This window comes from Haliotis cracherodii, unplaced genomic scaffold (assembly GCF_022045235.1).
Source record: "Haliotis cracherodii isolate W230 unplaced genomic scaffold, xgHalCrac1.p SCAF_3, whole genome shotgun sequence".
Classification (NCBI taxonomy): Eukaryota; Metazoa; Mollusca; class Gastropoda; order Lepetellida; family Haliotidae; genus Haliotis; species Haliotis cracherodii.
Genome location: NW_027266286.1, coordinates 5359235 through 5384339, shown reverse-complemented (window position 1 = coordinate 5384339; position 25105 = coordinate 5359235). Strand labels below are relative to the sequence as shown.

At 40.6% G+C, this 25105-nt stretch overlaps 2 protein-coding genes across 8 annotated transcripts in view; both read left to right on the top strand.

Moving 5' to 3' along the window:
• Positions 1 to 7891, top strand: part of LOC139474724 (serine/threonine-protein phosphatase 6 regulatory subunit 3-like) — a 41115-nt gene extending 33224 nt beyond the window's left edge. For all 7 annotated transcript variants that reach the window (XM_071257836.1, XM_071257833.1, XM_071257832.1 and 4 more), the window contains 2 exons: positions 501 to 656; positions 1425 to 7891. In XM_071257836.1, the coding sequence (XP_071113937.1) occupies positions 501 to 656; positions 1425 to 1506 (238 nt within the window). In that variant the 3' untranslated portion in view covers positions 1507 to 7891. The remainder of the gene's footprint in view (positions 1 to 500; positions 657 to 1424) is intronic.
• Positions 7892 to 12281: 4390 nt separating this feature from the next.
• Positions 12282 to 18817, top strand: LOC139474118 (DNA-directed RNA polymerases I, II, and III subunit RPABC2-like). The gene is made up of 5 exons (XM_071256991.1): positions 12282 to 12329; positions 14176 to 14239; positions 14415 to 14548; positions 17055 to 17126; positions 18436 to 18817. Exons 1-5 carry the CDS (start codon positions 12298 to 12300, stop codon positions 18524 to 18526), a joined length of 393 nt encoding a protein of 130 aa, XP_071113092.1. The 5' UTR covers positions 12282 to 12297; the 3' UTR covers positions 18527 to 18817.
• Positions 18818 to 25105: the final 6288 nt, after the last annotated feature.

The window sequence follows — 25105 nt, the reverse complement described above, 5'->3', positions numbered from 1 at the left end:
TGTCTTGTCCAGATTAAGTTTTGATTGAATATATTTATCTAGTTTACCAACAATTCTTTTGTCAAAGATATATTATTAATGGTATTTCCTTTTTTTTGCATTTCTTTTAAAGCGTGCATCCCTGTTTGTAGTATAAAACCTTGGTGTCAAGATGTTTTATTTGTTCTTGAATTTGTCAATATTGTTCATGGTCTGTGATTGAGTTTGAAGGCATGATTAGTATTTGTACATTTTTGCATGTGTTGATAGATCCATTATTAGAATCATTGGTCCTGAGTCTTGAACAGTAAGAAGAGAGAAATATGTTGTTCTCTGAATTACACAGACAGTACCGATTTGTTATAGAATGTCATGTGACTCCCTAGTACATGTTAAACTGTGTTTATGTGTATATTCAGCTTACGTACCAACCCAACATCCACGGGGTGGCTTTGTTGTAAGATGTTTTGAAGTAGAAGTTCTGTGCAACATTTAACCTTCTTGAAATTGTTTACTTGCAGCTTCTTGGCAACATCTGGTTTGATCAAGTCCCCCACTCCATCCTCCCCATCTCCCCCTAGTGCCACACAACCCCCAGCCACAGACGAGGTGCAGGGTAACGGGCCCACACAAGAGCCAAGCACAGATAATGTAGACACAAAAGTTGAAGAGGCAAGGTATGATTATTGAAGTTAAGAAATCTGACACACTAAATAAGATACAGCCTAATATGGTGTTATGTTATTCCCTACCTGGGTTGTTCCATTACCTATCTAAGATGACAGGTGGCAACTTGGCTGTGCATCCATCCATCCATCTGGAAATGATGTTTTGAGCTAACAACTTGCTGTCTAACAAATGGGAGGTTACCTTAGTGACTATAGTACCAAGCTTAGTACAAGCGTAATCATTAACATTTCATCTGTTTTAGTCATCTGAATTGTGTAAAAGATCAAAAAGGAAAAAGATCAGAAAGAATGAAGGAAACAAAATATAGAATTATGATCGCAAGAGATTTGGTTATAACATTTGTCATCGTACACCAACGGTGTGGGACATTGCTCAAAATATCAATCACTGGATTGTCTGATCCAAATTCTTATTTACAAGACAACTTTCATATGACTTGAATATTTAAGGACAAGGATAAGTTTTATTCCACATTGAAAGGCCACAGGCCCATAGTACAATTCTATTTCAGGGAGTGGTTGCAGATATGTTTAACAGGTCATATTCTAATTAACATAGCATGATAAGTGAAAATTGATAGTTTTCAGGGGCATTTTTATCAGTTGTTGACATGGTCAATGAATTTTTTTGTACGGCATTGAAACTAGCATAATAATTGTGACTAAACTAAAGTGAATTGTTTTGATGTGTGTAGCCCTGATAATATGACATGATCAGAGTGAGCCTTAAATAACATCTGTTCTCTTTTTTTGCAGAGCAATGGCCAAAGAAGCCCTAGAGAACTATAACAAAGGTGTGCCCGATTCATCTTCCAGTGTACCCAACGGCCCAGTTTGAGTCTGTGGCCCAAGTTAGATAAATAAGGAAACGAACACATGCTATGAGGCAGCTGCTTCTGTATATAATGCCTTATCAAAAACAGGGATGCCTGTGATAGCAGCCAGGCTTTTAACAGTTTTAATCTTGTCCATAATGGCAAGCCAGTGTGTGTCCCGATTCCCACCCAAATGACCATGCGACGACTCTTGTAGACCCCTCATTGACAAATGGCCAGCTCAAAGGACTCTGATTTTAACCTCCAGATAAAACTTTGTTGGCGTCGTCGGTATGATTACAGATGGGCATACAGCACTTTCGATTCCTGTGATGTTTTAGTTGTGCTAGCGAGAGATGCAGATATTTGTTGGTCTTCAGTTGACATCCAAGACTAGCATCTGCCACAATGTATGTGAGTGAGAGAGTGAATGAATGTGTAACAAGAATGAGTGGATGGAGGGAGGACTGCCACGACGCTGTCATGGTGCTTTTTAGATATGATAAACAGACCTCCCTGCTGCAGATGCAGGAACTCAGCATCGGCAGGGGCGACGACCACAGCAACATCACAGTCCAAGAGTTACCCTTCTATACCAACCTTGGTTGATGCACTCAGCACTGGCAGACCTAGTGGTGTTTACCTACCACACTAAGTCAGCACCGTTATAAACAAAATGTTCTGAATGGATTTTTTACAAAAATGCTTGTCACTGGTAAAATTATATTCCCTATGTTCTGCCAATTTATGCACATTTAGAGCACTCCCAATATGCATATCAATGATATTAATTCTTGCAAATCATCTTGATTGAATGATTGGCTTTTTGTAATTGGTTCCCCAGTCTGTACAACTTCAGTGTATGGAACAACACATTCTACTGCTTATGCAAGTGGTTTCGGATTCTTTTCCCATGTATTTAGAAATGGTATGCATACTTGATTTCCCTAACTTTAGGTGGGGATCTACTACGGTTTCAATTAAATCAAAATGTAGCTGATATTTGTTATCTGTACGGAACCTTTTGTCAAATCATATCAGAACGTTTATCTTTACGAAGGTTTTGTGATTCTGATTTCCACAGCCATATTGTGTATTTGTATGCTTCTTGACAAACAAACTTACACACATGGAAAGGTCAAATTTGTTATGTGTGTCACCTATTTATTGCCATATGTTCTGTTGACAGTGAATTTATGTGCTCCGAAGATGCATTAATCGATAGTGGTAGCAAAGGGTAATCCATCGTTTATAAGGACATGTATATTTTAATATTCTATTTAATTCACTTCATGAATCATAATTGCCATAATGCCTTTAGAATTTTAGAAACGGCACTCAATCTCTAACGTAATTGTTTTGTGAGGGGCAGTTGAATTGTGATTATATTTTACATTGTATCAGATAGACATTTTATTTTCGTGATTTTTGTCAACACCAAGACTCAAGTCACATGCCTGTGTTAGGGGAGACAACTCTATTATTTTTTCACTGTAAATGAAAATAAATAATATGTACATTATGGAGACATTCATGGTCTGTACTTTTGTGTTGTATTCAATAATGCTCAGTAATTGTCAGTCAGCTCAAGATGGTAATTTTCATAAAGGTGTGAAATTTCTTTCTTGATGAAGAAATATTTGTTATGCTTAAATCATGATCTCGTATTTCCATTTTGTATTCTCCGGCACATGTTTTAATTTTCACTTGGTAGACAGTCTTCCCTTTGCACACAAACTAGCAATATTTTAAGAAACTTATGTTCCTAATTTATTTATTGTGTTTAAACAGTATATAAGGCACATGTTCACAAGATACCAAATGATGTATATGTAATAAGTTTGTATTTGCAATGTTGGAAATGTAACCAGTCCATCATAATCTCATTTATTTTCCCTCAAGTTTTCCTGTAAGTAACATTTGTAATTCCAATCATTGTCTGTGAAAACTGGAACTAATGTATTTGTTGAACAGCATTTACCAAATTATAACAAATGATCAAGTGGCAAATTTTGAAATTATTGCCATGACCTGTTATCGTGACTAGACCTGTTTTTCCTTCTCCTTTTTTTCATAAAACTACTTATGGATCTTAGATATATGGATTACTCCTGTTAATTTTTTCCTATTTATGAATCTGGAATATTGCTGTAAGTTTTGTTCTGAATATTCATGTCCACAGACCTTGGCACATACTTCGAAAAATGTTTCTGTGCCTTTGAATCTTCTTAGATAATTTGATTTTGAAGTATTTTATACCACTGCCCTCACTCTGCTCCTAGATAATCATTTATCATGCAAGTGCTGATCTGTATAATGTTGTAAATATTACTAAGTTTTAGAAGGAGAGTTTATGTAAAATACATTACTTACAATATCCTAACAAATTTGCAAGTTTCCAGTGGAACACTAACTAGGTAATTGTTTTGTGATACTTGTACATACTGTTATATACAAATCAGTGCATTTTGTACAAGCAAGAAATCTTGCCCTTATAAGGCATGTAATAGTCAATCCTGAATGGTGAGACTGTGTGTAGCTACCGTAATTGATGGGAATTGTTTACATGGAGATGTCTGTCTTTCCATTCTTTCTTTACTGTAGCTCCTACACAAGAATCCTTGCCAGTTTTACGTATGTATTGTGATAAAACTTTCAGTTGAATTCTGTTCATGCTAAAAGCCTGTTTCATGAAGCTGTCTCAGCTAGACTTAAGAGTGACTTGAGACATTAGCTGTGATTGCTCTTTGAAATCGGATCTTGGTTATATGTGCGCATCACCGTCTTGCAGACTTGATGCACTCTTTGAAGGCTTTTCTGTAGAAGTGCCATCTGGAACCACAACTAGCAACCGAAATACCCCAAGGTGCTTTCTAACAGCATTGTCATCCATTACTGTAAGCATTGCAGTTTAATCACTACATGTGTATCACTTTGCTTTCCAATGACCTACCAATTGGCTATTTGTTCTTACTACACTATTGTATGTGAAAAGGAGGAAGTGTAACGTGAGCGTAAAAGGTTCACAACGATGTAATTAATTCATCTTGATGTGTTTTGAAGAGAATGTAATGTATAATGACCACCCCGAGCTCACGTTGAAACATTGTTGTCCTAACACACTGTAGAAGAGCATCATGCACATGGTATGGGATAATGTTTAATATTGTTTGGAAATAATATCAAAAATAGAAATGGCTAATATTAAAATGTGAAAATGAATCTTTGCTGATGTTTTTGTAATTTCCATTTAGCCTTCAAGGAACATGGCAATAACTGTACTTGAACTGATTCTTTTCTTGCTTTTGTGAACCTTTTCAGGTGCAGCTTGCCATTGATGTTGTGCTAGTAGGGATCAAGTCATACATCCCATATAGATTACTACCTCACAGAATTCACTGTGCAGTTGTCTTAACTATGCTGTCAATCACTCAAGAATGCTGACAAGAACATATCTCTTATGTTTTCTGATTGCACTGCCAAGTAGGAACGATTTCGACACCATCTAGAAACATCTTATTGAACACTTCACTCTGGAACAGTTTCACGGGCAACTGTTAAATGTAATACATAGGGTTTATGAAGAAGAAAGCAAATTACTTTCCATAAATACATGTCAAGAAGGGAAGGTCTTTCTTTTGTTCCGTTCATGGCGTAAACAGCAAGTGGATTACAGTGGTTGAATATTCTAGGCGTTATTGAGGTCCTAATCCAGGCTTGTAGCTGTGGCATAGTAATAGTTACTCATAGTCAGAGTTGTACTGTATGTACTATGGTTGTACTTAGCCTAAAGATGTGCTGAATGGGTGACTTATGGTCATCATTCAATGTGTTCCGGCACGTAGCCAGTGAACAAATCTAGGACAGACAAAATTGTCTTTACCATTTCACAATTCATTTGATGAGCATTTTTATGCATTGATAGGATAGAGATAAGTAGTCTTTGGATCCTTTCTTTTTAACTAGTCATGGGCTAGTGGCCTACTTTGTTCCTGGCATTATTCTATATCCCCAATAAACATGTTTCCTGAAGTAGGTCTAGATTATTCTGTAGATTACTGGAAGTGGAATGTACCTTAAATATCATCACTAAATCTATGAATGTTTCTCAGTGTTCAAAACGCAGATATCTTGTAAAACAACCGATACAGAAATACTCATTAAATCATTTCACAGGTAGAAGCAATTTAATGTATTAACAGCATCAGACATTTTTGTGACTTTGAATACAATGCTCAAATTGTTCCGATAAGAAGCATCATTGAAGTTTGATCTCCGGTGAAATCTTTGTAAGTTCACATGTTTATACCGGTAATTGCATCCTCATGGCTGTCTCAGGCCGTTTACTAACCTAACTCATTCCTCGGTAACATGTGCTGATAAGGACTTCACAGAATCAGTAACTTGTATGCATTAAACGATAACATACAGTTTTTAGTTTGTTCAGTTAACTTGTGAATGTCATTGTGGATGTTGTTATATCATAACTTGATACAAATCAAACTGCCTGCTAAGTTTACTTGGCTATGATCTTGATGTGACAATTTACAGGGGGGATATGTAGAGAAATCACGTTCTGATCTGTTTTGGGTGTTGTCATTTGGGAAATTCAAAATATGAATGGAAAGAATATATCACAGATACTGCCACACTTTAAGATCCTGTGAAGTATTTGTGTTTCATTATGATTCCAATTTGCAATGGAAGCATACCATTTGTCAGAAGTAGCTAATTTATGTGGCTTAATTTGCCTTTAAGGATCACACTCCATGGGCGATAACAAGATTTGAAATTGAAGTGTGCTGGATGAAGTAGATCTGCTCATCGACACCTGCATTAAGGCAGAAAAAATCTTGACTTCAGTATCAATCCATGATGGACTAGTCATTTTTTTTTAATTCTGTATTAAGTGATGAACCTGATTGCCTAGATCTTCTCCCTATTAAATCTGTCTGTCAAAATAGCCACATTGGATCCAGTACCTGCTGTAGATTATGGGGGCCTGTCCCTCCTTATTGACGTGTTGTTTTGTCTGCTGTTGTTCAGTGTTTGTTGTTTTGTCATTCATGACGTCTCCATCACTCCTGTATGTATTTGTGCAGAGTCCATACACACACTAGTTTTGTTGACCTCAAAGAATATCTAAAAATGAAATATTGTCAATTCTGAAACTGATCTGTCCTAATAACATGTCTGATTTTGGATACAACATTAATCGGTTACCTGATCCAGTGTGTGTAGGTTTGTCCTTAGATGCTTCTGTTTCCCTGAGCTGCTATTCCAAGTGTGATGTGCATTTATGAGCTGCTGTATGATCATTGAGGGATTTTTGTGTAAGGTTACAAGTAGTTTCATGAGTTTCTATTGTATGTTTTACTTATCGAGTTTCTAATCAAATTACAAGAATGTGGGTCTTCAGTCAAGAGTATATTCTTTTGAAGTGTTGTTCATAGAGTACCATAGTTAAGTAGTATAAAATTAGGCCAAAGTGTTAGTCCAACATGATAATAATTTTGTGGTGAGCGAATTTTAGTTTTGACTTTGAAATAGGGACCAAACCTTCCTGTAATGCTACAATACAAACTTCAGCATTTCAGATTAAATATGCAAGTTGATTAAATAAAAATCTAATTTTATAGCTTTACTGGAAGTGAAGCTTTACTGGAAGTGAAGCGTAACATGCAATTTTATTTGTGTTGATCAATAGATGCAAAGTTGAAAATTTATGGTTCATTTTACATCTTTGTCCACCAAGTCCCCTTCCTTACTAAAGCCCAGTGCTCCCCCATCCACAGATCAACATTCTTTCATAGTATTTTTAGAAGCTTGTTTCCATCCAGTGGGAAACTTAAACCTTTTAGATGTGATTTTTAGATGTAAATATTCCAGATGTACAAATGTATAATTGATTTGATTGGAGACATATCTGTGTTTATGGAAATGTATTAGGCCTATAACGTACATTGATATGTGCCAAAACATAGTTGCTTTACATTTTCGTTTTGACTCACAAGCCATATATCTATTTTATGATGAAGACTGAAGCTGTCTCCATGGCGATACATTCAGACCTAGGATATGCAGTTAATGAACTTTCTACCTTGCCCAGGTGAATCGCATCCCGAGCCCTGCTGTTGTTAATGTATGCAGATTAATGATATTGTATAGATACATATATATTAAAATACTGTACAGAGGTGTACAGTGGTTCACAGTAAGTTCATTGTAAGTCATAATAACTAATTTTCTATGTGAAGAGATGTGTATTTTAGGGTGAAGGTAGAGGCATACTCTCACAGTGCTGCATGAAAAACACTTCGTAGTTTGTGGACAATGACTTTGTGTACAGAATCATTTGTGTATTCCCTAACAGTGCAGGGTGTGAGATACAGAAACAAAGGCTGTTGATTGACAGTATTTATAAATAAATTATAAAAATTGATTCGAATTCTGTTCTTTTGTAAGCCTTTTTTGCCCAAATGCTGCAAAGTCAGGAAACTTGCTTTCCCATAGTTTGACGAGTTTGAAGGGATAGTGAAATGTAAGCCACTAGCCCTGCTGGCTCGCAGGCATTATATTTACAGTATTTGTGCTTGTATCATTCAGGTTCTGAGTCATCACACATCATATACTTGGTGTACTTGAAAATTAAGACAAAACGTCCTGATAATGACTTCGACCGGATGTGCATTGAAACAGCCCTTACCAGTTCTTAATCTCAAAGAATGTAAAATTAATTTTTTAAACTTGATCTTGAACTTACTGAGTCGAGTGTTGTGAATCAACATAGTCAGTAAGTGAATATGCCCAGGATTGTACACATCTAGTGGCCATCAGAGCTCCAGTGTTTACCAATAACATGAGTGCAGACAGATTTTTGGAGATACTGACCACCAAGAAAACGGCAGTTTGTTCTCCATATTGATTTTATCCCCGCCCAAACAAAGTTGGCTTTAGTCTCAGAACTGACATCTTCCCGAGGCAAGAGAGTTAACTGACTTTAAAACTCCAGTTACCACAGTTAACTCACTTGCCTTGGGAAGATGCAGAACTGAATAGAAACGGTGGGTATCATTTCCGAAGCAGAACTCGAAAACTGTTGGAGATAACTTTATAGTGTAGATATGTCATTTCCTTCTTGTTGGAGTTACAAACATTCAACCAGGATGGATTTGCCGAAATCAAAACCATTACGTGTTATATATCTATATAACCAGGGCCCACAGAACCTCGGCGCTACGTCGTACTATCGTAACTCCTATCCTTGTGCATCGACTTCAGATAGCCACACCACGAAGGACGTTTTGTGGGGCTTTGTATGTTGTTACGAGGTGATTTCCAACGCAAAGATTAACCCAGAAATCAGTTCTAGAGAACTACATAGTGAAATCAGTAAATGACCACACAAGATCAATGTATAATCAATAAATCATATTTATACACAGTTTTAGGTTTACAGTAAACAAAACACACTGGGTCAAACAAGCAACGGGTCCCAGAATATTCAGATAAGTGCACTAACGGGGAGCTGGTCAAAACAGCCCCTTGTCAGAACGCCCTCAAAAGGTAAACACAAAACAGTCACAGAAAAATGTCAAAACAAACAACTAAAAAAGTCATAACGGCCACCCATAAAATAAGAAAGACAAACTCAAGTATTGTGGCACATTAGCTGTATTATATACATAGTATAACCGTTCATAACTCAGATCAGACCAAATAAATTGTATATACACAGATCTTCAGCGCTAACTACACCTCCCATAAACACATTTAAACCCTTGGTCCATGGTATTGGACCGCATGTATTAAGAAGCCCCGATGGTATAATCTCCATGACTATGTATTTGTGGCCATTTTTTAAACCCCACTCACGACTTTTCAGAATCTCGGGGCGGTCGGGCAGCCTACTGGTTAAAGCGTTCGCTGGTCACGCCGAGGACCGGTTCGATTCCCGACATGGGTACAATGTGTGAAGCCCATTTCTGGTGCCCCCCCCCCCCCCCCCCCCCATCGCCCTGATTGCTTGAATATTGCTAAAAGCGGCGTAAAACCAAACTCAATCACTCTCTCTGAATAATCTCCCTGTTGAATGTCTTGAAACAGGTCCCTCTCCGTTCTCTTGATTCCAGAATATTCTTGGAAGCTGGCAGGAATTCGGCGTTTTCAAATAGATATCCAATCCGCACTTGGCAAGTAGATCAGATTTTGTTCGTTTTTAACGCCACACTCAGCAATAATTCAGCTATACGACGAAGGTCTGTAAATAATCGTGTCTGAACCAGGCAATCCAGTGATTGACATCATGAGCATCGATCCACGCAATTGACAGGCCTGACCACCCGTTAGTCGCCGACAAGCATAGTCGCCTGTTACGGCATTCTTTTCTAGCCGGAATCCATGTAGATAAGACGGAAGTCAGGTCGATAAATAGAGAACCTCACCCGAGTGTCTTTTGATATCAAATATATCAACGAGTGTTGATATATTTGATATCAAAAGACACGAGGGTGAGATTTTATTTATCATTCAACATCATTCTTCCACCTTTTTCAATTTGTAGACAGTAATTAGCAGTGTCTTCAGTGTAAAAAGTACAGCTAACAGCTTCAGTAGCAGAGCCATTAGTGATGTCATTTGATTGTGACGTCATGGTAACCAGTGACGTCACAATGGTCTGTAAAGCATTGTGATGTAATTTCATTGCAGCGATATCTACAGTGTAGATCTCGCTTGATCTAATCCAAGCGATATCTCATGTGGGAGCCAGTTTTGGGTGATAAAGGCCTTTTGTTGCTCTTATATAGATACGGTCGTCTCTGTCGAAACAACCATCCCGGAACATGTACGACCTAGCCTGCCATGTTCAAGGGCCATGTATCCAAACACTGGCAGTCGCTTCCAGCACTGGATATTTTACTGGTACTTCAATCATTTGCTGCCATCGACAATTACTTCACAATTTTACATCAACGCCAGAGAATATAATCAGTCGTAATTATCTGCAGACTCAGATTCAATGGGCGTCAAAGGAGAAATAGCGGTGAAAATTATATGAATGGGTCCTTAAAAATCACTGATGACACCATCCAGGTGTTCGCGAAAAGGGTACGCATATCCTGCCCTTCCAGAAGCATCAAGACCGCCTCCGTGGTCTAGTGGTAGAGCGGAAGGTCCGGGGTTCGATCCCCAGCCGCGTCATCTCAAAAGACGTTAAAAGATGGTACTTGTTGTTACCCTGGCACTCAGCATTAAGGGGCTAAAACAAGGAGTGGTCGGCTCGGAGTCAGTATACTGTGTCTGAGCATGGTATCTCAGTGTGGTATCTCATGGTAACTGCGGCATGGTATCTCAGTGTGCTAGCACCATAAATCGGCATCAGTCCGGACTACTACAAGCAGCCACACACACACACGTGTGCCCGCACGTCGCTCTATAAGTGCAATAATCTTGGACGCGACGTTAAACCCCATTTCACCTCACCTCCAGAAGCACCAGTCACTCACAATTTGCATAAATGTAGTAAATGTTAGTTGCCTGATGCCGCACTGCAGTCCTCCGGACATACGGACTGTAAACAATCTCGTCTTGACAAGCTAATCAGTTGATGGACTAGACAATCCAGTGTGACAATAACGCATTCACAATAACTTTACAACATTTTTTTCTATACTGCCACATGACGAAGTATATTCTGTTATTCGATGTCTAGACTTGCCACTTATAACACTCACTTAATTTCATCTTTCAAGTGGAAGGGCGCTTACTGTTTCGTCATGGGACCAAAAGACACAGACTGTTGGTGTATTTGCGCGCGTGCAAGAACGCGCTACACACACACACACACACACACACACACACAAACATCGATTTATCAAGTAGTAACTGAAACGGACATGGACAGGAACGCTATTCGGTTTGTTTCAGAAATGCACGACTTCCTACAGACTTATTCCAGTTACATGACAGCGGTCTAAATAATCGAGTCTGGACCAGATAATCCAGTGACTTACATCATGAGCATCGATCCACGCAATTTGGATGCAATCCTCCACATCACGCCTGACCACCCGATCCATTCCGTCGCCTCTTACAAACACACGTTGCTGGGGACCCATATTCTTACCCGGAATCCCCACGTGTGCTGAATAAGGTAAGGTGAAATTGGGTTTAGCGCGTTCAAGATTAGTGCTATTGGGTCGTCTTCGGAAATACACGTGAATGTTTATGTTAGCGAGTGCTGCGAGTCAGTCGGAATGTTTTGTGTGGAAGTCAGAGGCTGATATTTTCCGAAGGTGAAACACGACGAAGAGGCAAACACGTTGCCTGTACACATTGATTGTACGCAGTCTGATCCACTCGAAACTTTTGGCTGACCCGACCACTACAAAGATCGGTTGGCCCTTACGCAGCTATGATCAACAATCTCAGTAACATCAGATCTTCTACTCCAATACTCACTCAATGTATATTTCTGGAAACTCAAGCAAAGAAATTAATTTCTTATCAAATTCAGTGTAAAATTATGTCCCCCCCCAAAAAAAAAAAAATAAAAATGAAAAAAATGAAAAAATAAAGAGGTTGTGAACGAGTTGACTAAATCCTTCCCGTTTACATTACATGCTGTGGTGACAATGAATGGTTCTAACATTTCAAGAATCAGATTTTTCTCCTACCATGTTCTTGTCAACGCGATAAATAATTGTTCTCCAATCACGAACGGCATGAACGGTGACGCCAAAAGACGGCCAGGCGGGGGTAAAACAAGGGTAGATAACCTGTCACAACGCCGATAGAGGGCACTTGCTGTCAACATGGCCGACGATGGGGATTTCGATGGCGAAGAGTAAGAAAATATTGTTGTATTTTGCTATGTTATCTCGTGTTGGTTACGACTAACCAAGTTTTGGTACACCTAAGATTGTATTTTATGTAAGGGGGTCGTTTTGTATTAGTCATTATTCTAGAAATACCGGTATGTCCTTCCAAACCAAACAAGCAAGAATTGTGTTATTGCGTATCAATGATAGTTTATGAATCGAAACACGTGTTTAGAAGGAATGAAAGCGTATCATGCTTATGACCAGCTGATAGTGACAGTAATACTGAATCAATCTCGGGTTCATAACATTTCCACGTTTATCGATAGTCCTCTGTGATAGAAGGGTTATGTATTTCACATCCTGTGTAAGATGCATTTCGCAGACGAAGCATCAACATGGTCAAAAAATAAGTTCTGGTTAAACAGATCGGCATATGTACCTCATTTGGACTACTGTCAGACTCTAGGCCACAACGCAGTTTACCAGGCACAGCCTGAGCTCTACCATCCGCTCAATTACCGCGCTATAGTGTGACCGCAGTCTCGCTATATTGTTGCCGTGCCTCACTGTCAAGTGACTCTCGCTTCAGGATCAAACACTCCTTTTCAGTCTTAGGGAAACTTACATGTCTTTATGATCCAACACCCTTTTCAGTCCTTAGGGCAAGGGTTAGCTATAAATTCTTACCTTTTCAAGCGTTAATCCAGTTGATCCGATTTGTCGGTCAGGTTGACATAAACAATGGCGGGTGTGGTTTCAAGAAAAGATGAATGGGAGAACGGACAGTGACGTCACAGGAATGCGCAATTCATTGTTTACATATTTAAGCATGTGTGTTAGTGGGGTGCTAATGACCCGTTAAACAAGCACTGATTACATGTGATAGCGCTCGTGGTCCAGTGGTAGAGCGTTGGCTAATTAACTCATGAATTAGCCAAGACGATGAGCCGGCGAAGTGCGTTTGAGCCCCCATAGCGCTAATTGGATCTGAAACAGCGCGCCCGGTAAAGTGCGCTACTCCCAGATTCTATTTTCGGGTTATTCTGAATTTTGGACACACTCTCATGACCATTATTGTTGGATCACAGCCATATTTTTATCATCCAGCATCCGAAAACCCATAACTAAATAGTTTCTAATTGATGGTGAGCAGTATTAGCGGTGTACTAGTAAACTGCGATTATTTCTACCAAGGATATGTATCACAAGACATACATGTGATACCTCCTGATCTGTCCGGAGTGACACTCATCACGGTAACACACCGGGGGCCCGTTTGACCTGGTCGGCCATTGTCTAGTAAGCCACTGGTATTTCAGTTCATATGATGAATGATGTAAACTGTAATGGAAACTTGGCTAGTCCTGACATTGCTAACAGGTGCTTGAAGTGTTGAACTTCAAATTAATTATAAGCCAAGTACTTAGCTCTTCCTTGGGGGGTTATTCCAGCATAATTTAATACAAATGTAGATGTATACATGTATGACCAGCCCAGTTATGGTGACAATATTATTTGTTTACCATGTTTACGAGTGGAATATCAAGTGATTTCAAATATCAATTACAATAGTCTGTTTAGTTTGGCAAATATAACCTTCGAAATGTTCCCGCGATTGTAAAGTAATTTGTTTCTCTAAAAGACCATGGTTGGTATGGTTAGTTCATAGTTACCTCCCTTTAGGTGCCTTTGCATAATTTCGTAATATCTGTCCACAGTAATACACATCCAGCGCCCCAACATGGTGACAGTCACACTTTCCACATGGAATGTTGTTGAGAAATTATTTAACTGGAACTTTTTCACGTATGTTTAATGTCTTGATTTTGTCTATGTTTATGTAATAGCTAACTTTATGTGTGATTGCAGCTTTGATGAAGGTCCTGATGACCTGGACGATGATGAGGTCCTGGATGAACCTGAGAATGCCGAGGTAATTATTGTACACTTGTGTAAATATGGTATTTCTGCTACCTTTTACGACAAGCATGGGTTGCTGAAGACCTATTCTATCCCGGAATCTTCACGGGTCGTGAAGCCTGATTCCAGTGGGTACTGTTACTACTGAACATTTTGAAGTCTGGTACAGGTTGTACTGTTGTTTTCAGGTTGGTCAAGAGCAGATAGAAGTCTTGCCAAGTGACACCCCTCGTCAGGTTGAACCAATGAAGAGAATCACATCACGATATTTGACAAAATACGAGAGGGCAAGGATTCTTGGAACAAGAGCTTTACAAATAGCGTAAGTTTAGAATAAGCATGGGATTTTCAGTTGACTAACTAACCAAGGTCAGTGTTTTGCAGTCAAATGTGATGGAAGAACCTCAGGCCTGAATTTAGGTCATCAACAATGCCGTTGTACAGCATCGGTACCATGGGTAACTCTTGCACTGTTGCATCCTTTATGATGCTGTCCAGTGTTTCTGGGTGCAGTCGATGACTTTTGTGACTCGTTCATAGCCGCGGTCTCATAAAGCCTACATTCTACACCTTAACACAAATAGTACACCTAGGATGCAGATTCCGCATGGGTGTCCCTGTGTTTCAACATGCATCATTGTGTAGCAGGATGTGGATCTCGTTGGTCATGTGAAAATGGCTTCTGACCCCGTATCAGAAGATCCATGGTTCAAATCCCAACACAGGATTCGGACATTTTTGGCCGCTGCATGATTTATATATCCCTTAGGCATTAGTTGAAGGGCACTGCAATTCACTGTACTGAGTAGCATCCCTAGCTATGACAGGATCCACTAAATGTTACTTTGAATAAACAAACCCCAGTGATGTTTAATGGTGTGTTAGCTCAGCAACAATCACCTACTACATGTCTCTTACCCACTTTGAGATGACATAAAGTGTTCGATGTTGGATACAAATCTTAATTCCTGTTTCAGCAGGAGGGAGGGGGGGGGGGGGGGGGGGGGGGGGTTTGTGTTATGGTCCTGCAAGTTTTCTATCCGACAGAATCAACTTGCCTGATTTAGTAATGCACCAATGCAATCCTATGTTTAATATGCTGTTAGGGGTATTTCATTAAATACAACATTTTCAGAATTAATTTTTTTGGGGGGAAGGGGGTGGGTATGTCTCGGAACTTAAGGATATGATTGTAGGACGTTTCACCATGTGTGCCTCCAATATAATTGTTGGACGTTTCACCATGTGTGTCTCCAATATAATTGTTGGACGTTTCACCATGTGTGCCTCCGATATAATTGTAGGACGTTTCACCATGTGTGCCTCTGATATAATTGTAGGACGTTTCACCATGTGTGTCCCTGGTGTAGTAATCTTTGATTTCAGCATGAGCGCCTGATGTAATTTACTGTGTGACAACATGATGTACTTGTCTATTTGTGTTTCAGCATGAGCGCCTGATGTAATTTTCTGTGTGACAGCATGATGTACTTGTCTATTTGTGTTTTAGCATGAGCGCCTGATGTAATTTTCTGTGACAGCATGATGTACTTGTCTATTTGTGTTTCAGCATGAGCGCCTGATGTAATTTACTGTGTGACAGCATGATGTACTTGTCTATTTGTGTTTTAGCATGAGCGCCTGATGTAATTTACTGTGTGACAGCATGATGTACTTGTCTATTTGTGTTTCAGCATGAGCGCCTGATGTAATTTTCTGTGTGACAGCATGATGTACTTGTCTATTTGTGTTTTAGCATGAGCGCCTGATGTAATTTTCTGTGACAGCATGATGTACTTGTCTATTTGTGTTTCAGCATGAGCGCCTGATGTAATTTACTGTGTGACAGCATGATGTACTTGTCTATTTGTGTTTCAGCATGAGCGCCTGATGTAATTTACTGTGACAGCATGATGTACTTGTCTATTTGTGTTTCAGCATGAGCGCCTGATGTAATTTACTGTGTGACAGCATGATGTACTTGTCTATTTGTGTTTCAGCATGAGCGCCTGATGTAATTTACTGTGTGACAGCATGATGTACTTGTCTATTTGTGTTTCAGCATGAGCGCCTGATGTAATTTACTGTGTGACAGCATGATGTACTTGTCTATTTGTGTTTCAGCATGAGCACCTGATGTAATTTACTGTGTGACAGCATGATGTACTTGTCTATTTGTGTTTCAGCATGAGCGCCTGATGTAATTTACTGTGTGACAGCATGATGTACTTGTCTATTTGTGTTTCAGCATGAGCGCCTGATGTAATTTACTGTGTGACAACATGATGCACTTGTCTATTTGTGTTTCAGCATGAGCACCTGATGTAATTTACTGTGTGACAGCATGATGTACTTGTCTATTTGTGTTTCAGCATGAGCACCTGATGTAATTTACTGTGTGACAGCATGATGTACTTGTCTATTTGTGTTTCAGCATGAGCGCCTGATGTAATTTACTGTGTGACAACATGATGCACTTGTCTATTTGTGTTTCAGCATGAGCGCCTGATGTAATTTACTGTGTGACAGCATGATGTACTTGTCTATTTGTGTTTCAGCATGAGCACCTGATGTAATTTACTGTGTGACAGCATGATGTACTTGTCTATTTGTGTTTCAACACATGTGTCCCTGATGTCATTGTCTGGGGGTGGAGGGGTGGCCTAGTGGTTAAATGTGTTCGCTCATCACGCTGAAGACCAGGATTCGATTCACCACATGGGTACAACGTGTAATGCCCATTTCTTGTGTCCCCCACCATGATATTGCTGGAATATTGCTAAATGCAGCATAAAACTATACTCACTCATTGTCTGATTGTGTTTCAGCATGTGTGCCCCTGTGATGGTGGAACTGGAAGGAGAGACCGATCCTCTTATGATCGCCATGAAGGAACTCAAGTGAGTTGCTTCACCAGGCGGTGTCCTAGAGACTTGCAGTATAGATGGTGTAAAAGGCGCACAGTTGTTTATGATGCCTCTATTTGCTGTACATGGTTGCTTCCCTTTTAGTTGCCAGGATAAGCTATTTTTGGATTTATCCTGATTTAATCATTAATGGTCCTTGGATTGTTGGTGCCATACCCTTGCATGCAGTTAAAATGTTATGATGTGTGTGTCTTAGGGTTTTCCTTCACCTGACGTGCTGTTGTATTACTGAAGTACTGTTCAAAGTGGCATAAAGCTGAACTCACTCACTTAAGGCACCAAAAAGAGTCCACATGATGCCAAGCTACTGGACCACCTCCGTGGTCTGGTGTTAAAGGGTCCGCCCAGAGAGCTGAAGGTCCAGGGCTTGATCCCCGGCCAAGTCAATCCAAAAGACGTTAAAAGATGGTACTTGTTCTTACCCTGCCTGCTGCTTGGCATTAAGGGGCTAAAACAAGGACTTGCAGGCTCAGAATCAGTATACTGTGTCTGAGTGGGGTATTCATGTTAAACTGTGGCACGGTATCTCAGTGAGCTAACTCTACAAATCAGCATCAGTCCGGACTGGTACAAGCAGCCACACACATACACACAGATACACGTGCATGTACATTGCTACATAAGTGCAATAATCTTGGGCGTGACATTAAACCCCATTTCACCTCACCTCACCAAGCTAATGAGTAGGGTCAAACAATAAATCAAGAGGTTGTGATGAGCACTTTCTGGTTGAATTTGACTATTCATCTTGCTCTGTTTATGTTTTTGGGATGTTTAAAGTCATTCTATCCATGACAAGGCAAGCTTATATCCTCAAGGCATGACTATTAGTCAAAATGAAAAGTTGGTGATACACATGTTTTGTCATAGAAGAAGACAAGGTTTATTTTAGCTATTTTTCCCTTGTGGGTTGTAAGACTGTTGTAAGAGCTCACATATGTGTGACCAGACTGATTGTATTATCATCAACCAAGGTCCGGGTTAGACTTTGTCTTCGGCAACCCATGCTTGTCATCAGAGGCAACATACAGGATTGGGTGGTCAGGCTTGCTGACTTGGTTGATGTATTTCATCGTATCCCAATTGCATGGATCGATGCTCAGTATGTCAATCACTGGATTGTCTGATCCTAACTTGATTATTTACAGACTGCTGCCATATAGCTGGAATATTGCTGTGCGTGCCATTAAACAACAAACAAATGGTATGCATGGCCCAAACCTGCATATTTCCAGCAGCAGTAAACAACATTCACTCACTAAATCACTTTTTGGTATTTCAGGGCCAGAAAAATCCCCTTTATCATCCGCCGATATTTACCAGATGGAAGCTACGAAGATTGGGCTTTGGATGAACTTATCATGACAGAGTGATCATGTGAACTCTGTGTTGCTGGTTGCAGCAGGAACAGCAACATTTGCTGAAGAAGGGGACATGATGATGACAGACTCATCTCTGATCTAAGCTGTATCACTTCACAAACATTCTATTCAGTGGATTTTGTTTCCTCAGGACAACGATCAGAAGTGGATGAGTGTGTCGTCAAATGTCTTTGATAGATGGATTTGGTACACATTATATGTGTCTTACCATTTTTACCCATTTTCATTAAATATCATGTAAAATCATCATCAATTTTATGTAATAAAACAGAATAACTCCAATATGTAGTTGTATACTATGTATAATCTTAAATCTGTGCAAGTCGTACCTGACTGGAAGTCTTACCCTCAGCTGTGTATGAGAAGTACTTTGGTGGGACTTAATCTCAGTTGTGTTAGTAGTACTTGTACTTGGATGAAGTCAATGCTTGTCTGAAGAGGCGACTTACAGAATCGAGCAGTCAGGCTAGCTGACTTGGTTGATGCATGTCATCGTATCCCAATTGCATAGAACGAAGCTCATGTCAATCACTGGATTGTCCGGTCCAGACCTGAGTATTTACAGACTGCTGGAATATTGCTGAGTGCAGCATTAATTGACAAACAAAACTTTGGGAAAAGACTTAGTCCCAGCTGTGTTGGCAGTACTTCAACATCTTCCCCAGGCAAGGGACTACTAAAGTCCAGTTTCCACCCTTGCCAAACTAGGCTGGAATTTCCAGGTTTGATGGTGGCACTACCAGTGGGATTTATGAGTTATGTCCCTTCTATTAACCAATCAGATCACACCTCTCATATAACTTGCGTTACCCAGTCACCACGATCTGATCCAAAATAAAGATCTATGTTGTAATAAAACGGGTCTCACCTCACGAAGTGCATCAAATCATTTGAGCACCTTGATTAAAAACACGAAAGACTTGGAAAATATTGTCAAATACACAGTAAACATGCTTTGCAAATCCTGCAGTCAACAGAAATTTGTGCAAGGAAATCCATGTTTACAAACCGGATGTCTAGTTTGTTATGCAATTTTGATTGGACTATGCATGGACTTGTTAGTCAAGCCAAACTGTTACTCCGGAATTCCAGCCTAGTTCGGCAAGGGTGGAAAAGTTCTTTGGTGATAAGGCTTTATTTGATTATTTTTAAACTATCCTGTCTAGTTGGGGGCACAGGCAGTTCAGTCGTCTAAGGTGCTGTGATTCACTGTGCAGAGTTGCGTCCCTCAGGCACACCAGAAAACTATGATTGTGGGTTCGCCCCAATTATGTTTCTAGGTTTGTCAGCACCATACCCGTGCTTGTGGGTTTCTCCAAAGTGGTAAACGTCTGAGACTTGTATCACTTCGGGCTTTCCTCCCACATTAAGCTGACATGCTGTGATACAACTGGAATACTGCTAAAAGCAGCGTTAAACTCACTCACTCACTCTTGTCTAGCTTTGATACGGCAGACTGCTGGAAATCCCCAAGAACGATTTTCTCACTCATCTTGTATGAATCAAGAACAGCAAGGTCAATGACATATTATACACTTTTTATTTTTTTCTGCTTTTAAAAAAAGCATATGTACATAACGTGGGTTAGCCCCCACAATTCACACAGTTATTACACAACAACATATTCTTGGAGGTTCATTCTCACGGGAAACGTCAGTTATTCCTAGCAATAACATATTACACATAGTAATAAATAGATAGGAAAAATAGAAATATTTCTCATAGATTCACATCAAATCGGCATCCCAATTTCACACTGATATCGCCAGTTGATAACACAACGTAATTTAGGATCCCAAGTGACTTCACAAGGATTAAGGAATTAAAACTTCTCGAAGCAGCCTACGATGCTGTACCTGTATAATGTACAATGACAGGGCGCCTGAACTACACACATGCACTTGATCACCTGCAATTGTAGGATGACTGGAGTATGCCACAATCTGTCCGATTCAAAACAGATTTCTGGGCTTCAAATTATTAACAGAGTTTTCACTGTTTGAATACGTTTCGTGATAAGTCATGTCCCAAATTTGAAAAAAACACATGGCATTTAGAATTGCTCATGACTATAGTAAATACTGCATTTGATTACTATTTAGGAGAAAGGTTGGATTTTCACAGCTTTCTACTCACATGGATGTGCTTTGTGGCTGATTCAATTGCTAGGGAAGCATATGGCGTAGGTCATGATGTCATAGCATACCATAGTGATGTCATTGCATACCATAGTGACGCCTCAGCTGTTTGCGTCCAGAAAGAGTGCTACGGAAACTAACCTATAACACTTTGTCTTTACAATGTTGATGAGTGTGTGTTTTCGGGACTTTGCTTATCACCTGAATACTAGGAATCAATGAAATTGTGGTTCACAAACATTTGAATGTATTCAAGATCAATGTCCCTTACTTGTGTTCATGAAATAACACATAACATTTTGCTCAGTAGAAGTTATTGACTGTCAAATATTACAACAGTTCCAGCCTGAAGGATTTTGTAAAAGATTTGAGGTTTTAATAAGTAAGTGTACATGCCATACAGAAATCTCACTAGGCCTTGGATAGTGGTTAAGGATATAGACTAGTGACTAACACTGAAGCAGTACCGGTATTTCAGCTGTACAAAGGTACCGTTAGTTATCAAATCTAGGTCAGCGAAACCAGACACTATAGCTGAGCACCCCGATGTATCCACTCTACTTCTGTGATACACTTGCAATGACAGCTGGTAGACCTACAGTCATGACTGGGTCAACCTTGGTCTCCAGCGAACAGTTCATGGCACACTGTAAGAGATGCAAGTCTGCATTGTGAATTCATCGCCTCAAACTGCTGGTTTGTGACGGTTCATGGCACACTGCAACAGATGCAAGTCTGCATTGTGAATTCAGTGCCTCTATTCCTGGTTTGTGACGGTTCATGGCACACTGTAAGAGATGCAAGTCTGCATTGTGAATTCACCGCCTCTAGTTCCTGGTTTGTGATGGTTCATGGCACACTGCAAGAGATGCAAGTCTGCATTGTGAATTCATCGCCTCAAACTGCTGGTTTGTGACGGTTCATGGCACACTGCAACAGATGCAAGTCTGCATTGTGAATTCAGTGCCTCAAACTGCTGGTTTCTGACGGTTCATGGCACACTGCAAGAGATGCACTTCTCCATTGTGAATTCACCGCCTCTAGTTCCTGGTTTGTGACGGTTCATGGCACACTGTAAGAGATGCAAGTCTGCATTGTGAATTCATCGCCTCAAACTGCTGGTTTGTGACGGTTCATGGCACACTGCAACAGATGCAAGTCTGCATTGTGAATTCAGTGCCTCTATTCCTGGTTTGTGACGGTTCATGGCACACTGTAAGAGATGCAAGTCTGCATTGTGAATTCACCGCCTCTAGTTCCTGGTTTGTGATGGTTCATGGCACACTGCAAGAGATGCAAGTCTGCATTGTGAATTCATCGCCTCAAACTGCTGGTTTGTGACGGTTCATGGCACACTGCAACAGATGCAAGTCGGCATTGTGAATTCAGTGCCTCAAACTGCTGGTTTCTGACGGTTCATGGCACACTGCAAGAGATGCACTTCTCCATTGTGAATTCACCGCCTCTAGTTCCTGGTTTGTGACGGTTCATGGCACACTGTAAGAGATGCAAGTCTGCATTGTGAATTCAGTGCCTCTAGTTCCTGGTTTGTGACGGTTCATGGCACACTGTAAGAGATGCAAGTCTGCATTGTGAATTCACCGCCTCTAGTTCCTGGTTTGTGACGGTTCATGGCACACTGTAAGAGATGCAAGTCTGCATTGTGAATTCATCGCCTCAAACTGCTGGTTTGTGACGGTTCATGGCACACTGCAACAGATGCAAGTCTGCATTGTGAATTCAGTGCCTCTATTCCTGGTTTGTGACGGTTCATGGCACACTGTAAGAGATGCAAGTCTGCATTGTGAATTCACCGCCTCTAGTTCCTGGTTTGTGATGGTTCATGGCACACTGCAAGAGATGCAAGTCTGCATTGTGAATTCATCGCCTCAAACTGCTGGTTTGTGACGGTTCATGGCACACTGCAACAGATGCAAGTCTGCATTGTGAATTCAGTGCCTCAAACTGCTGGTTTCTGACGGTTCATGGCACACTGCAAGAGATGCACTTCTCCATTGTGAATTCACCGCCTCTAGTTCCTGGTTTGTGACGGTTCATGGCACACTGTAAGAGATGCAAGTCTGCATTGTGAATTCATCGCCTCAAACTGCTGGTTTGTGACGGTTCATGGCACACTGCAACAGATGCAAGTCTGCATTGTGAATTCAGTGCCTCTATTCCTGGTTTGTGACGGTTCATGGCACACTGTAAGAGATGCAAGTCTGCATTGTGAATTCACCGCCTCTAGTTCCTGGTTTGTGATGGTTCATGGCACACTGCAAGAGATGCAAGTCTGCATTGTGAATTCATCGCCTCAAACTGCTGGTTTGTGACGGTTCATGGCACACTGCAACAGATGCAAGTCTGCATTGTGAATTCAGTGCCTCAAACTGCTGGTTTCTGACGGTTCATGGCACACTGCAAGAGATGCACTTCTCCATTGTGAATTCACCGCCTCTAGTTCCTGGTTTGTGACGGTTCATGGCACACTGTAAGAGATGCAAGTCTGCATTGTGAATTCAGTGCCTCTAGTTCCTGGTTTGTGACGGTTCATGGCACACTGTAAGAGATGCAAGTCTGCATTGTGAATTCACCGCCTCTAGTTCCTGGTTTGTGACGGTTCATGGCACACTGTAAGAGATGCAAGTCTGCATTGTGAATTCATCGCCTCAAACTGCTGGTTTGTGACGGTTCATGGCACACTGCAAGAGATGCACATCTCCATTGTGAATTCACCGCCTCTAGTTCCTGGTTTGTGACGGTTCATGGCACACTGTAAGAGATGCAAGTCTGCATTGTGAATTCATCGCCTCAAACTGCTGGTTTGTGATGGTTCATGGCACACTGCAACAGATGCAAGTCTGCATTGTGAATTCACCTCCTTTAGTTCCTGGTTTGTGACGGTTCATGGCACACTGCAAGAGATGCACGTCTCCATTGTGAATTCACCGCCTCTAGTTCCTGGTTTGTGACGGTTCATGGCACACTGTAAGAGATGCAAGTCTGCATTGTAAATTCACCGCCTCTAGTTCCTGGTTTGTGACGGTTCATGGCACACTGCAAGAGATGCAAGGCTGCATTGTGAATTCATCGCCTCTAATCGCTGGTTTGTGACGGTTCATGGCACACTGCAACAGATGCAAGTCTGCATTGTAAATTCTAACCATTGGGTTGGCTTGTTGGCTTCATGAAAACAAACTTATTGCTCACAGGAGCAAGAAGCTAGATACATCAATACGGTAAGCCTGTTTGGCCAATGTGATCCGCTAAGTATAGGAATACTTGTATTCAGTACTCGCAGCAATATGGTGGAATCGGAATAATCAAGACTTGACCAGACGAAGACGTCATTCAAATCCGCAGCATCCCAGGTTGTTGATGACCCTGATGACATACTCAACAAAGCCTCCATACCTGACCACAATCCTTTTAGTCACCTCTTAGGACAAGCATACGCAACTTCCTATTTCAGATGGGACTGGTGGGTCTGGCATAACAGACAAACTGACTCCCCTCCACTGTGGAATGTGGCCATCCTGGTATTAACGTAGCCACTGAGCTCACAACTGACTTATTAAAGTTAAGAAACATGATTACAATCAAAATATTTTTCGATAATTCCATCCTTGATCAAGGAATATTGCATTTAAAGGTGTTATTCCCATTCACTGTTTTTACTGACTGCATCAACGCTTTGGATTATCATCCCTTTTAAACATCAACAACTCAATTCAATGCAATTCAAAGACGCTCATGGATGCAAACAAACATTGGAAATGACATTTTATGGTAACAGCAGGGGTCAGAATTTAATTATTGTGGTACAGGTTGCAATCAGTCAATAAACCAGTGAGTGAGTGAGTGAGTGAGTGAATGGAGATGGAAATCCTTCTGAAAGCAAATACTCCACACAGCCGAGATAACGGGACATCTGTCAGCAGGGTTACACATGACCCTAGTAATGACCCAATCCTCAGCTTGTAGGATAAGCATGGTTCACTGACTGGGGCCTATTCTGCCCTTGAATCCACATGGTTGTCAATCATGTTGGTTACTGTGTACTGGGGACCTATTCCGCCCTTGAATCCACATGCAAGGCAAGATTAGGGAACAGGGGACCTATTCTGTCCTTGAATCCATATGCAAGGCAAGATTAGGGAACAGGGGACCTATTCTGTCCTTGAATCCATATGCAAGGCAAGATTAGGGAACAGGGGGATCTATTCCGCCCTTGAATCCATATGCAAGGCAAGATTAGGGAACAGGGGACCTATTCTGTCCTTGAATCCATATGCAAGGCAAGATTAGGGAACAGGGGATCTATTCTGTCCTTGAATCCATATGCAAGGCAAGATTAGGGAACAGGGGACCTATTCTGTCCTTGAATCCATATGCAAGGCAAGATTAGGGAACAGGGGATCTATTCCGCCCT

What these genes read in the sequence shown, in the direction of transcription:
- LOC139474118 (XM_071256991.1), top strand. Translation starts at nt 12,298, where the DNA reads ATGGCCGACGATGGGGATTTCGATGGCGAAGA. An exon ending in ATGAACCTGAGAATGCCGAG is followed by an intron (nt 14,240 to 14,414) that starts GTAATTATTGTA and finishes TGTTGTTTTCAG; the next exon opens with GTTGGTCAAGAGCAGATAGA. An exon ending in ACAAGAGCTTTACAAATAGC is followed by an intron (nt 14,549 to 17,054) that starts GTAAGTTTAGAA and finishes ATTGTGTTTCAG; the next exon opens with CATGTGTGCCCCTGTGATGG.